This window comes from Dipodomys spectabilis, unplaced genomic scaffold (genome assembly GCF_019054845.1).
Source record: "Dipodomys spectabilis isolate Male_0828 unplaced genomic scaffold, ASM1905484v1 ptg000050l, whole genome shotgun sequence".
Lineage (NCBI taxonomy): Eukaryota > Metazoa > Chordata > Mammalia > Rodentia > Heteromyidae > Dipodomys > Dipodomys spectabilis.
Window position 1 is genome coordinate 1,116,117 of NW_024870727.1, and position 12,946 is coordinate 1,129,062.

The 12,946-nt window shown below is 37.0% G+C and overlaps 1 protein-coding gene across 1 annotated transcript in view; it reads right to left on the bottom strand.

Annotated features, from left to right (window-relative positions):
- Kcnmb2 (potassium calcium-activated channel subfamily M regulatory beta subunit 2) overlaps positions 1-12,946 on the bottom strand; it is a 285,567-nt gene that overhangs the window by 28,598 nt on the left and 244,023 nt on the right. Inside the window, exon 2 of the mRNA XM_042678898.1 lies at positions 5,105-5,227. Coding sequence (XP_042534832.1) covers positions 5,105-5,160 — 56 coding nt within the window. The 5' untranslated portion in view covers positions 5,161-5,227. The remainder of the gene's footprint in view (positions 1-5,104; positions 5,228-12,946) is intronic.

The window sequence follows — 12,946 nt, forward strand, 5'->3', positions numbered from 1 at the left end:
CAGCCATAAATAGAAAGTTGACCTGGCAAGAACCCAGCAAGTCCAGATCCCTGAATTCCTGAAAATCAGTTTTTATGTTAGCCAGTATTGATCATAACTCAGGGAGCTTACTTCCTGAGTAAGACAAACTCATACAGTCCAAATAATCCTGACAAGGCTAGATGTTTTAAGTGCAAGCTATTGAATGGCAGCAGGATCTATTTGAGAGACAGCAACTCAGTATGATCCTGGTTTTGAAAAACTATGTGTGGCTCCTTTACTTTATAATTCCTTCCACATGATTGGAAACTAGGAAAGAACATCTCCATGGTGTTTCTCTGATTCCCTCTGCAGGAAATGGAAAAGTTACATTCTTAATTACCTCAAGTAAATGAGCTTCAAAGCTATATTTATCAATCAGAACTCAAGGAACCACAAAACCATCTCAATTGGCTTAACCTTAAAAATTACTTCTCTGGACGGAACCTTTACATAATATGGATTATTTACTATTAGAATAATTGTTCTTATTGTTTCAGTCTTTAAAGTGATATGTGATGCTATCTCTTGAACAGAACAGATTAGAATGAAGATGATCATGCTGGCTTTCTTCACAATAACAAATGGCTGTTTTAAAAATGGAAACAGGAGATATGTGGAACCTTCTATCCTCATGCTAACTATGCTTGAAAGCAGGAAGTGTGAGTGGACAGTGTGCATGTAGTGTCCCTGATGCCAGCAGGAAACTACTGTTGGTAGAATGTTTATCTGGTGTCTGAGTAAAGACTCAGGATTTCTGCTGCCTATCAGACTTTCTGTTGTAATCCTGTCAAAAAACAAGAAGAATGCCTGAGTGTACTTATCTGACTTCATCCTGATATCCTGTTAACAGTCCTTTGGAATGTGACCTTTGATCTGCAACCAAGACCCTCCCCAAGGAAGTACTTTAGCCCTTAAAAAAAAGTGGAGGGTAGAAAAGACTCCAGTTTGAACATGTCTGTTGATTAAACTCATTTCTTCTAGGCAATATATTGTTTCCTGAGTAATTTTTCATCCTTCATCACAGCATCTGCTGGACAGAACCAGCAATCCAGTAGAAAAGTGGAACATATATTCAAATAGTCCTATCACAGAAACAGACTGAGGAAAGAAGCTTATTCTTCTTATCTAAGAATCTCAGATTAAAGTCAGAGCACCTGTTGGTGCTCACCAACCTGTTGGTGAGCACCAACCTGTTGGTGTACTCCAGAAAGAGCTTTCCAGCCATGGGTGTCACAGGAATGCTGGTTTGGAACAGCAATGGCATTGACTAATAAAATTGAAGTTGGGCATACTTTTGAATCAACCATTTCAATGTTGGATCTATCTTCCTAACAAATATACAAGAAGACATGTGCAATGTGGCTGCATTATTGCTAAGGATAAAAGAACAGGAAATGATGCAAATATTCAGTAGGATGCATGAATACATGATGGTTTACTTAGACAATGGAATACTACCTAGCAGAGAAAATATCTAGTCATTGAGATCACTATTGGTAAATCATAATGATACAATGTTTAGTGATAAAAGCAAGTTGCAGAAAAGCATATTTAATTTCATTCTATTTATATAAACTCTCCAAAGTCATGAAAAAAGCAAAGGAATAGGAAACATAATTCAGGATAGTGATTATTTCTGGATTGGGGTTTGGGTGCTGTTGGGGTTAGAATGGTATTAGAGCCATATTCTCAAAGTTGTAAAAATTCTGATTGCTTAATATTTAAACTAAATGGTGAGTAGTCAGATGCTCATGACACCATTTGTTATATGTTTTTATATGTGATACTTTATTAACTACTTATTTTTTTAAAACTCAAAGAATATTTAGTAAAAACTGTTTGCAATGTTTTTAGCTTAATAACTTCTGTCTCATTGGGATAACTAGTTATTACTGCTTATTTTACTTGAGCACCTGCAATTTAGGGACAAAAAGTTTGGTTAGAGGAAGAAATATTCCTTCACTGCTGGGCTTGTAGAATGGAGGATGCATAGAAACTAGTATTCTGCACATAGGAAATGATCAGAGAAAGGACTAATTGTAAGGTTAAAAAGAATGAAGTTTACTTCAGTGTCTGCTGAGCAATGCCAAACTGCTAACATAATGACCATCATATCCTGATTCTCTATCAGCCATCATTATCTGCATTCTCACCCTAACTAGTGCCACTAAAAGCATCTTGGAGACAACAGCATTTTCTGTTCAAAGTCATTTCTAAAATCCCAAGTCATAGCTTCAGAGAGTTTGTGAACTAGGCTTGGGTTCATAGCCTGATTCCATCTCTAGTTAGCTGTTGCACTATTGGAAGTTATTTAAATACTCTGTGCCTCTACTTTCCTTCCTTCCTTCCTTCCTTCTTTCCTTCCTTCCTTCCTTCCTTCCTTCTTTCTTTCTTTTCTTTCTTTCTTTTCCTTTTTCTTTTTCTGTCAGTAGTGGAGCTTGAACTCTAGGCCTGGACGCTGTCCCTGAGCTCTTCAGCTCAAGGCTAGTGCCCTACCACTTGAGCCACAGTGCCACTTCCAGCCTTTTCTGTTTATGTGGTGCTGAGGAATCGAACCCAGGGCCTCATACCTCTACTTTCTAATATATAAAAAGGCATACTAGTTTTTGCCTCATACACTGATATTTTATATAAAACATAGTATACAGTAGCTGCTTTTAAAATGTTGATTACATTGTTAAAGAACAATTTATAAGAATATCTAAATGTTACATTACTCCTGTGACAACTGGGGAATAGTCCAGGGACAGGTCATTGCTCTATCATGTGGTCTGTCTGTCTCTGTCTCTCTTTCTCTCACCCTCCCCCCCTCTTTCTCTCTCTGTCTCTCACACACACAAATTATATTAAAAACGTGGGAGCTTTAAGTAACACACTAAAAATAAGTGAGCATTGAGAAAAAGTCTGTGATAACTTAGAGATGGGCAAAGAAAGCCATGTCTCAACACCAGTGTTTGTTCAGGTATTAGTTGCCTTCTGGGCTTAATTTCACTTAAATGTCATAAATTTTCTTTCTATAATTAAAGTAATATATATTACTTTGTGATATGATGTATATATGTAATTTTATTCTATAATCAATGTAATATATATACTTTATGTATACTTTAAAGTATATATTTTAAGTATATATATAAAGTACAGATATGTTACTTTATTATAAATTAATATATAAAAAGTAACACACACATAAGGTATATAAACATTTCCTTTCAGTTTTTTTCTATTTTGCCATCATGAGGATTGAACTCAGGGCCTGGGCACTGCGTGCTCAAGGTTAACACACTACCACTGTGCACCGTTTCTGGCTTTTTCTGAGTAGTTTCTTGGAGATAAAAGTCACATGGACTTTTCTTCCTGGGCTGGCTTTGAGCCATGATCCTCAGACCTTATCCTTCTGAGTAGCTAGGATTAATAGGTATCAACCACTGGCACCCAGCTTCACTTTCCAGATTTTTGACTATGTATTGTGTGTGTGTGTGTGTGTGTGTGTGTGTGTGTGTGTGTGTGTGTCATTGCAATCATAATTTGTATTCAGATTTGCATTTTTCAGTTAATAGTATGTCAAAGCATTAAAAAATACTGATAGATTACACACCTTTATTTAACAGGTGTCTAATGTGAATATTTAAATAACTTTCAAATTTTTATTATGAATGACCTTGCTTTTGGAGTTTTTTCAGAGGAATTTTACCTGTAGGGCAAGTTAGGCTTCAAAATGAAAAATAAGCTTTCTAACCATATTCAAAGAAACCTCTCAGGTCCTTTTGTGTCCTTCACCATTTATCAATTCTGATTTCAATCAGATTCTGTCTGATGTGTGGCTTGCATAAATTACAGCATACTGGTAAAAACTTCATTTGAACCAAGTAATATTATAAGGTGAGAAAGAAAGGGATACAAATAAAATACAAAAAAGAAGACAATCTACATATTTAAAAATGCTTTTAATCCAGATGTTAATAGTTCATGTTTGTAATTCTTGCTAGGTGGGAAGCTAAGAATTGAAGGATTGAACTATAGCTGTACAGAATGATGTCCACTTGTCATTCCCATCTATGCAGAAGCTAGCATTGGGTAGGTCTCCATGCTAAGCCAACCCAGAGAGAAAATGTCCAGAGACTTTGTCTCCAAAAGGGAAGCTGGACACCTTAGTGAACAGCTAGTGATTACAGAAACTTTAGAAGTAAGCGGATGGCAGCTCAGGTGCACATTTTGCAGAAAATAAGACCTTATCCTAAAACTATCCAGCAAAGAACAGTGCTGTAATTATGGGTTTATGGTATCATGGCAGCCTTGCAAGCATAGGGCCCTGAGTTAAACCCCTTGGTATGCCAAAATCTTAAGCATCATAATAAGTAAAAGCATATGCAGAATCATATGGATGCATTCACTCCCTAAAAGCTTAAATCATGCTCCATTTGGACTTTCATTTAGTGGGCCTGGATGCTGTATCTTAGCTTTTGTGCTCAAGACTGGCTCTCTACCACTTGAGTCACAGCTCCTTTTCTGGCTTTTTGCTGCTTAATTGGAGATAAAAATCCCATGGACTTTCCAAATCAGGCTAGGGTGAAATCACAATCCTCAAATCACAGTCTTCTGAGTATAGTATGACCACCAATGCCAAGCTAATCTTTCTATCAACATTTTTGCTTTCCTTCTGTGCCACTCTCAACAGAGACTAAAGCACAGTCTTTGGATGTGAAAAGGATAATGGTTCATGTATATCTGCAGGCAGAGCTAGGATTTGTGAGAGAGTACAAGTGTTGCTAAGTTGTGTTGTTTCAGTGAGCATGTAAGTTGAAAAAGACTTGTCTGAAACTATTCTTTCCATGCTTTTGACAACATAAGGCTCCTACATTTCAAATTTTAAACTTTGCATATGTGTGTGTGTGTGTGTGAGAGAGAGAGAGAGAGAGAGAGAGGCTAGAGAGACAGAGAGAGACACAGAGAGGAGAGAGATACATATACATACTAGAATTTTAACTCAGTACCTCACACATATGAGGTACTGTCCTGTCTCCAGCCAGTGTCTCTATCCTCTCTGGATAATCAGTAAAATATAGAGTTATTGGGCATTTACCTTTTCTCATCGTGTCGGTAAGATGAAGAGGTCCGGCCACTGGTCCATATGAACATCTTAGAGGATGATGACCCAGAAATTCCTTTCCTTATTGTATAAGTCCTTGAGGAATGGCAGAATGACCTAGAAGAAGACACTGAAGTTAAATCTGCTTCTTCAAGTTTTGCAACTCTGTATTAACAACAACCAGCAGTTACTCATAGTATTGACTCTTTTCAGGTTTAAATATAATGAGAGCCCTAGCTTTCCATCCTGGCAGCCCAATACAAATGAGAATCATTTAAATTTTACTGGAATTTATTGCCTTCCTCAGAAACTTTCATTCCTTTTAAGCTTTTTAATTGTTCATAACGTACTGTGAGGCTTATTACATAATGGAATCTTGGTTTTCTAATTGATGTTAAGATATTTTCCTCAAGTTGATTTCTTTTTTTTTTTTAATTTTATTTTATTTTATTTGAGAACATACTGTCAAGTTGATTTCTTAATAATATCAGTATAGTTTCTTAGTCATAATGTGCTTCACTTCCCCAAATTCTGGTTCAGATTTAGATTCTAATTTTTTCTCCTTTTTAAATTTTATTTTTCTTGTTGTTGACACACGTGACATGTTTGCCATGAAACATTGTCTTTTAACTGTACTCTACTGTTGCCAGTATTGGGAGTTCATGGCCTGAGAAAATCACAGCAGTAGCTGTATAACAATATCAGTACTTCCAGACACCAGGTCTTTGGGACCCAGAGGCAAAATAATATAGGAACTAGGTTATGATTTGGCTTTGGAAACTCATTTCATGTACACTATTAAAAATGGCCACAATTATTCTCTCATGATAATTTCTGAAAAGAAAATGCAATACTATAAAAATAAAATGTTAAAACATTAGAACAAAGGATAGAAGAAAAGTAACTCCTTCATAGATGCATAGTCAGTAACAGCTTTCTTCTTGGTATTGCACAGCCATGAAGTGGCAATACTTGACCTTGCCGCCAGGTCAATAGTTTCTGTGAGTCTAGAGTGGTCAGAGAAAACAGGAAAGCAAATGACTAAGAGAATTGTATGAATGAAAGAACAGGCAAAGGGTTTGGTTTTGTCTCTTCATCCAGGTGCTCAGAGAGTCCAGCTTGTGTTTGCCCTTGTCAGATAAACACCCCTTCAACTGAACTCTCAGGTGCTTAGTCTGTGAACTGTCCACAACAGGTCAATCTGGAGACAGAAATTACCTTAACATTTGCCTGAGGTTGGGGAGGAGCGAGAAGTCAAAGATCGTGGAAACTATGGAAATGAACTCCAAGAAATGGAAACAAGGGTTGTTTTTTTTTTATTGTACTGTTTGCAGTTATTTCTTTTTTCATTTCTTTTTCCTTTGGCTTATTCCCTGTTGTCACTGTTATTTTTATTTCAGTACCCTTTGTCTTGTATATAAGTTCAACTGATTTGGGGAAGGGAAGGAGAATCAGAAATGGTGGGACAAAGGGTGAACCAATGCAACCATGATACTCACTAGACACTATGTTGGAAATGAACTTTGTAACTTGGAGGAGGGGAGGGGAATCAGGAGGGAAAAATGAGGGAGGAGGTTATCACTGCTCAATAAAAAATATACTCATTACCCCCCCACACACACCAAAAAAAAAAAACAGGTACTAACAATAAAGCATGTAGCAAATACACATTACTTTAGGTACTAGATACATGGGTCTTTGCATCTATTATCCACAAAGAATGAAAGGTTTATGCAATTAAAATGCTACAAGATGAGTAGTGTTATTTTCAAATTACAAGCGATGCCTTCAGGAAATCCAGATACTTGCTTATATATAGAAATGGAGGAGTCGTGGAGTACATCATATCTTTTTGCCTCACTTCCTGTGCCCAAAAAGGCAATGAAGGTCAGTGCTTTTCAAAGGCTAGACATACAAATTACCTGAGGATCTATGACCCATCTGTGGATCTGGGGTTGGACCCCAGATTCAGTATTTCTAACAAGCTTTTGAGTGATATTAATATTGCTGGTCTGCAGGTAACACTGAGCAAAATGTACTTAGAGCATGTATGGTTACATCATTGTTTTGTCATTACCAGTATAATGCTGAGAAAGTCACTTAACCTCCTAAAGCCTTAGTTATGTTTTATGAATACCATAGAGAGTTTGAAACACCTAGGTAAGTCTTAAGATCTTTGTAGCTCCAATATTTTGTGAGTTGTAGACTGAAGAATGAGTCTAAACATATTCATTGTCACTGGAATAGAGCTCATATATACTTTGTATGAGCATTTGAGGTCCAAGGCTGTGGGAGGAACGGAATTCAGTAAACAGTCCAGTAAAGGCAATAGATAATGCAATTGCATAATCTGAACTGTGACTCAGTTCAAGGTACCATCTTTGAATGACAAAAGTAAAGGACAATGCCCAGGCCCTAAATTCAAGCCCTAGTCCTGGGTCACGTGCGTGCACATACACACACACACAACTATGATTCATTTTGCACATATTTAAATATCAGAAGAAAGATTAAAGCTACTAGTAAAGGCAGTTGTCCATCAGGAAATAATAATTTTATTCTAACAAATGAATTACTTCATAAATTTGTGGGTTAAGATAAACCTGTGGGAGTTATTTTAACATAGACTATGGTAGAATCCTCCAATTGTTTGTTTATTCCCACAAAGGGCTGGAATTGTATGATAGACCAATAAAAGCACAATTTGAGTATAGGTAAAACAATAAATTACTAAGTGCTGTGGAGTTAATAGTTACTAGTCTGCCCTTAATAGACACCATAGAATTTATAACTGCTTTGAACTAATTCAAAGGCAAGAGTGACACTGATTCTAGTATGTTTAGAACCCTTTCAGACTGTGTGTGATTATGCTAGCATTGCTCCTTGGCTCTGTTGTTTTAAGATGATATAGAAAGGAGGAGATGAAAGATACATTTATTCTAATTAACTGTCTAAAGCGTGCTGGAAAGAGCTTAATGAGACTGGAGGTTATTCCAATAAGTGAATTTAGAATTTCTCCACCTCTCTTCTTACATAAAGACAAACTGTTAATTAAAGCCTTCAAAGTTCATTGCTAATTAAAAGGAAAGGGGATAGCCACTTAAGGACAACAATTGAAAAGTTCTGTGAAAGTCTAAACAATTTCAGGCTTCAAAGAAACACCCAGAATTCAAAATACATTAATGCAAGCTGGTTTGGAGGCTCTTTTCCAGTTGAAATGCAGTCTTTTTGAACTCCTTAAGTAGTTAGTGCTCCTCACATGGAATAAACAAAGAAGCATTTCATTTGAGTTGTGATTAGAAAAGTGATATAAAAGGAGGAGGCAACAATACTTGATAAGAAATGTACTTATTATCTTGCCCATGTATTTGTAATCCCTCTGTACGGTATTTTCACAATAAAAAAAGAAAAGTGATATAAAGATTTATGAGATTTTGAGGAATCTCCATACTCCTTTCCAGAGTGGTTGAACAAGTTTATACTCTCACCAACAGTGTAGTAGGGTTCCCTTTTGGCCACATCCTGTCCAGCATCTGTTGTTATTAGAGTTCTTGATTATAGCCATTCTACCTGGGGTAAGGTGGTATCTCAATGTTGTTTTGATTTGCATTTCTTTTATGGCTAGAGAGGTTGAGTATTTCTTCATGTGTCTATTGGCCATTCTTATTTTCTCTTCAGAGAAATCTCTCTTTAAATCTTTAGCCCACTTATTAATCGGGCGGTTGTTTCTTTGAGGATTTGTTTTCGGGGGATCTATTTTTTTTTTGAGTTCTAAGTATATTTTAGGTATGAGGCCCTTGTCTGTTGTATGGCTAATGAAAATCTTCTCCCAATCTGTATGCTTTCTACTGATCTTGCTAGCTATGTCCTTTGCAATGCAGAAGCTCTGCACTTTAATGCAGTCCCATTTGTCCAAACTTTCTTTTGTTTGTTGTGTTTCTGGGTCTTTATTAAGAAAATTTCAGCCTGTGCCAGCCCTAGAGTTTCTCCTATTCCTTCCTGTAATATTTTCAGGGTGTCTGCTTTTACTTTGAGGTCTCTGATCTATTTGGAGTTGATTCTGATGCAGGGTTGATTCTGACTTGAGTTTTCTACAGGTGTTTAACCAATTTTTTCCAGCATCATTTACTGAAAAGGCTGCTGTACAGAGCTCCCAGAAATTCCATTTCTGGACATTTTACCCAAATGATCACAAAGAAGGCTATACTAAATTTACCAGCACAACTATGTTTATTACATTATTCACCATAGCTAAGATATGGAACCAACCCAGATACCCCTCAGTAGATGAATGGATCAAGAAAATGTGTACACACACACACACACACACACACACACACACACACACACACACACACACACACACACACAATGGATTTCTCTGCTTCCATCAGAATGACACCACCTCCTTTGTTAAGAAATTTAAAGACTTGGAAAAAATCATATTAAGTGAAGTGAGCCAGACCCAAAGAAACATAGGTCCCATAGTTTCCCTTATTTGCAATAATTAGTATACATCCAGGATAATCTTATCAGATGAGCAGAAAAGCTTGAAAGCTATGTACATATGACCATATAAGGTGATGCTAAGCAAAATGAACACCAAGATATGGACACAAGAGGTTTTACTTTGTTGTTTTTAAGATACTATGTGATTTTTTTGTTTCTTTTGTATGTTCTTCCTCCTGTGGTATATCCCTTTTGTCACTGTATTTGTACATTGTATCTTATTATACATTTATCTAATTGGGGAGTGGCAGGGGAATAACAAAATGCTGAAACAAGGACACAGGATGACCCATTACAACAATGATACAAGACACTATGTTGTAAATGAGCTTTACAGCTTTGGGGTGAGGGAGGTGGAAAGAGAAGGGATAGTGGGAGAAAAAGGAGGGGGTAACGATGCTCCACTAGAAATGTACTCATTATCTTACTCGTGTAAATGTAACCCCTCTGCACAGCATCTTTACAAGAAAATAGAAAAAAAAATTTGTGGGATTGTAAAATTATGAATTATAGAATGGAATAGAGATCGATGTGCACAGGGCGGCACAGAAAATGGAAACTTGGATTGAATTCTGACTTAAATGATTTAGGAATGGGATGGACCTGGCAGAACCATTACCTTGTGGTTATAGGTAAATATGGAGTGAAAAAATCAAACCTCTAAGAAATACAGCTTCAACCTTTGAATGAAAGCAGGGAGTCAGTGAAGATTACAATGTCATTGTCTGAGGAACTCAAGTACACTAGATTCTGCCTCCTTGGCCAACGTCCCATCATTCTCTCTGCCTGCCTTCCCAGCTTAGCAAAGAAGTTTGCCTGTCCAAAAGCCATCTCAGCTGTTCCCTTTGGTGCAGCTTCATTTCACCCGCATTTGTGTTTCCTGTTCTTACTGCTTACCTCTGAAGCAAGGCACAATTTTGTTTGCACACAGCTCTGCTTTTGACCTCTATGAAGGCTATGAGGATCTCCAGAGCAGGGTGTGTTTTTCATGCACTTACGGTACAAAGCAGCACACCTAGTAACAAACTGGTTGTGTTCATTGTCTTGACAAGCTAAGTATCCATATGAGACCAATGAGTATGACTTTGCCATAGATTCTGAGGGTCATTATGACTGGGCAGAGCCGCATCTTCCCATATATTCCTTAGCTTGGGATATCTTTTTTCCTTCTCTTCATTTATTCTCTTTCCTTCTCCCAATTCTGGTTCCCTCTGTTCCTTTCATTAACCATGCAGAAAGTTTATTTTTGTTATTTTTAAGTAGTTGTTTTAAGGGGTTTCATGTCAACTTGTCAGTTTATGAGTACCATACATCCTTTTCTTTTCTCATTCAACTAAGCCTAATGTAAAGATGGAGCAAGACCAGCAGATGGGGCAATTTGTTTATTCCTGGCATCACCACTTACCAATTGTGTGACTTTGGATAAGCCAAGTTAATGTCTCTGAGTTTTAGGTTTTTCAATTATGAAAATTAGTATAATACTTGCCTTTCTGAAGTGTGCAGATTAAAAAGGAGTCTTATTTGCTCTCCATTAAACTTAAAAAACAATTGGATTGGTTCTTTTTATTAAAAAATGGGAGAAAATGAAGGATAGGGTAACTGTTTAAAAAGATATGTACTCACTACCTTATTTATGTAACTATAACCTCCCACCCCATTCATCACCTTAACGATAAAAAGATACATTAAAAAAGCCAACAAAACAACAGAAAAACACAGCTGGGGGAAAAAACAAAATGCATAAATTGGGATACAGGTTTACCCTTGTAACAGTGAGATGTACAAGACACTATGGTAAAAACAAACTTTACAACTTCGGAGGAGGGGTAGTTGTAGAGGTGGTAGGGAAGGGATGGTAGGGGAAAAACTAAGGAGGAGGCAACAATGCTCCATAGGAAATGTACTCATTACCTTGCTCATGTAACCCCTCTGTATAGTATTTTTACAATAAAAAAGTAAAAAATAAAAATAATAAAACAGCTGGCCAGTGGCTCACACCTATAACCTTATCTACTCAGGAGGCTGAGATCTGAGAATCATGGTTCAAAGCCACCTGGCAGAAAAGTCTATGAGACTCGTCTTCAATAAACTACTCAGAAAAAGCCAAAAGTCACATTGTGGCACAAGTGGTAGAACAATAGCCTTGAGGAAAAAGGAGCTCAGGGACAGTGTCCAGCTCCAGAATTCAATCCCAAGGACTGAGAGGAAAAATTTCAGTTAAATTTCTTTGTATTTTTACATTGAAACGATTTTTTTCAGTCCTATAGGGCTAGTGGCAGAGGAGAAATCAGAGGTATTCCTTATTACAGAGTTCTGAACCCCATCCTAGCATGAAGAATGTAAAAGCAGTGCCTCTGAATGCTGACTAAATAGGATTTAGGTGCTGGATTTTAGTGCAGACCAATGTGAATCTCTAGGGGTGGCTCCCCAGGTCAGATTTTTTTTTATGTCTTTCCAGGTAATCCCCATGTGCAGTCAAGTTAAGAAACACCTACAACTTAAGTTTCTGATTTCATTTAAGTGAGATCCTATATAGATTATCCTTTCTCTGTTTTAGAAGCTTTAGCAAATGTGCATAGTGCTTCTCTTTTCCTCTCAGTGCTTGCAGTGACAACAACAGGGCTAGTGAAAGATGGAGATGGGAAAGAACAAAGTGGAAGCACTTTTCCAGTGGCAGTGGCCTTGAGCTATATGACATACTCTTAATGCACTCTACTTTATTGAATGAGCCAGCAGGAACCAATGGAACTATTTAACACATAATTACATGCCTAATCTTGCAGAAGATTATAGCTCAAATGACATCACAATGGCAACCCAAAAGGTCATTGAAGCCCAGAAGCTTATGGTAGTTTCTAAGGTGTCAGGCTTTATCTTCGTAGACAGCAAATTCTATGTTCTCTGTAAGGGTTGAATTGTTTTGACTTAGGGCTTTTGAAGAAGAAATCAAATGTATGATAATAATTTTAGATCATATGATTTAGTTTAGAAAACATTGGTACTTATTAGGAGTAATTTAAAATGTCACTGGAATGTTTTCTTCCAAAATTAACTACACACTTTACCTTATTTTAGTTCATTTATTTAGGTACCCATTTACCATAAGTGAATCCTACATGGCAGGTGCTATCTTGCCTACAGAGGGAACCAGGACAGTCAGCATAGCTTTAAAGTATTCTAAGTAATGTCCTGTTCAGGAAGAAGTCAGAATAGCAAATCAACTCTTCCCCTGTACTGGATACTAGACCTCCTCAAGAAAGCTGGTGACTTTTCTATGGGTTTCTCAAGTAGTTACAACTTCTGTGACCTCTCAGCTTTCAGAGTTGA